This window comes from Nansenia antarctica (genome assembly GCF_963989245.1).
Source record: "Nansenia antarctica genome assembly, chromosome: 7".
Classification (NCBI taxonomy): Eukaryota; Metazoa; Chordata; class Actinopteri; order Argentiniformes; family Microstomatidae; genus Nansenia; species Nansenia antarctica.
The window spans coordinates 615,598-618,097 of record NC_137677.1 but is presented as its reverse complement, the minus strand read 5'-3'; the positions used below and the strand labels follow the sequence as shown (position 1 = coordinate 618,097).

The following is a 2,500-nucleotide window of genomic DNA, read 5'->3' as shown; positions in this document are numbered from 1 at the left end:
ACTGGCCACCAGTGCATGCTGCCCACCGGGGCCGGGGTTCGTATCCCGGCTCGCCAGACCCGGATATGGCCGAGGCACATACGGGGAGCGGCATATTGGGCGGCCGCTCCCGAGGGGGGGTATAGGAGTAGTTCCGGACAAGGATCCGTCGCGCAACAGCGCCCCCGGGGTGCCGGAATAACGGTGCTGGGCTCGAGGAGCCAGTCAGCTAGTCTGCCTGGCGGCCTCCTCTGGGACTGCCGGCCACGGGGTCGTGCGGCGGATCCCTCGCAATAGGCAGGGGATAATTGGATGCTAGGTTGGGTTCAATTGGCTACCAAATTGGGTGAAAAAAAGGGATAAAATCTGGAAAAAAAAAAAAAAAAAAAAAAAATGATAAGGTTCTATCTCCGTTTAGAATGATAAGGTTCTATCTCCGTTTAGAATGATAAGGTTCTATCTCCCTTTAGAATGATAAGGTTCTATCTCTGTTTAGAATGATAAGGTTCTATCTCCGTTTAGAATGAGAAGGTTCTATCTCCGTTTAGAATTATAAGGTTCTATCTCCGTTTAAAATGATAAGGTTCTATCTCCGTTTAGAATTATAAGGTTCTATCTCCGTTTAGGGTAGTTCCACGGCCTCCTCACCCTGCTTCCCTCTGGAAGAAGGTTGCGGCTGCCTAAGGCACTGAAGGCCCGCCACAGGCTCAGCTTCTACCCCTCAGCCGCCAGGCTGATAAATGACTCTGGCTTCCCCCTCCCCCCCGCCCCCAAGTCTGCCCAGGACTGAACTGGACTCACTGTAAAAACTCTGCACTGCACTTTACTTTATACCGCACTATCCAATGCACTGTTGTCTGTCCTGTGTTGTTGTTGTTGTGTTGTCCTGTTTTTTTGACATGTGAAAAAAGTATAAACGCACTTGCTGTGGTGACAAAGCAAATTCCTATATGTGTAATGCATAGTGGCAATAAACGTTATCTCAATCTCAATCTCAATCTCAATCAATCTCAATCTCTCAGAGATATTGAGCGTCAAAGTTTTTACATTCCATTATGTTCTGTGAGACGGAACCTTTGTATTTTGTTAATTACTAACTCAAAAATGTCAACATTTTAAAAATAACACCACACAGGCATTAATAAACACCTAATGGATCAGATTATGTAAAAAAACTCAATTCTGACAAAAATGGAGATAGAACCTTATAATTCTAACGTCACGAGGTGACAAAGTCAACACAGATATCTGTGCCTCTCACCAGCCAGACCACCAGGGCGTGGTGGCCCATGTGAGCGGCAGCATGCAGACCCGTCATGCCGTCGTAGGCGCTCAGGTGGACGTCGGCCCCGCAGTCCTTCACCAGGTACTCCACCACGTGCAGGTGGCCCTCCTGGCAGGCCAGGTAGAGGGGGGTGGCGCCGATGCCCGTCTGGCAGTTCACACACCTGTAGGGAGTGACAGGGAGGCAGAACAGAACAGAGAGACAGACAGACAGACAGACAGACAGACAGAGAAGAGAGAGGACAGAGAGACAGAGAGACAGACAGACAGACAGACAGAGAAGAGAGAGGACAGAGAGAACACAGAGGAGACTACAGTTCTGCTGCCAGGACATGAAGACGACACTTTATGTCCCTGTCATCTCTCAGATAGGGCTTACACACCGGCAGTTCCGAACGCTGGTTCGCGTTCGCGTGCCGAAACCTCCGAACGTTGGCGCTGTCTGGCGAATGATACACTGGTATGAACGCGGGCTCATTCGCCAGACAGCGCCAACGTTCGGAGGTTTCGGCACGCGAACGCGAACCAGCGTTCGGAACTGCCGGTGTGTAAGCGACCGCCCCTCCTGGTGCCCCCACGGTTGAAAAACGTCTCTCTTAAGTGCCCTTTTGAGTGGCAAAAAGGCCCTTTTGAGTGGTGAAAATTAGAGGATTTTCCCTATTGGTGCCCCTCCAATGGTCTAAACTTGACCATGTGCCCCCCCACAGTTGAAAAACTTCGCACTAAAGTGCCCTTTTGAGTGGCAAAATGAGAGGATGTGCCCTATTGGCTGCCCTTCCAATGGTCTAAACTTGACCATATGCACTGATGGGGTCCCATGTTGTGCAGTAGATGCCCTTTCTTTCTTTTCGCCCCTGCCGTTCAAACAGCCACTGCTCTTGATAAAGGAGTCACGATTCTCATCAACACTGGCTTAACACTACAAGAGCCGTGTCTATTTTACCTACTAGTAGAGCTGCGGAATAGAATAGACCCGGTCCTTTTTAGAATGTAAATCTGCTATTTACACAAAGAGATCACTAGAGGGCGCTTCTTTTTTTTAGCCTGCCTCCTCCTACACAGAAAAACTGCAAAACAGCGTTATTATACTATCTTATCCTGAAGTGATTTTGTAAGGATAATGTAAAGGATACTGGGTGGTAGAACGAACACACATATCTAGGAAAAGTCATGAAAGAAGGAGGGTCCTGAAATTTGATCGAGAGCAAAGATAGAATGTATTTCTTACTCACAGGGG

At 48.7% G+C, this 2,500-nt stretch overlaps 1 protein-coding gene across 1 annotated transcript in view; it reads right to left on the bottom strand.

Moving 5' to 3' along the window:
* The window catches only part of espnla (espin like a), a gene marked incomplete at both ends in the record, with an annotated part of 22,532 nt that overhangs the window by 16,092 nt on the left and 3,940 nt on the right, over positions 1 to 2,500 (bottom strand). The window contains one exon of the mRNA XM_080535958.1: positions 1,241 to 1,427. Within this exon, the coding sequence (XP_080392084.1) occupies positions 1,241 to 1,427 (187 nt within the window). The remainder of the gene's footprint in view (positions 1 to 1,240; positions 1,428 to 2,500) is intronic.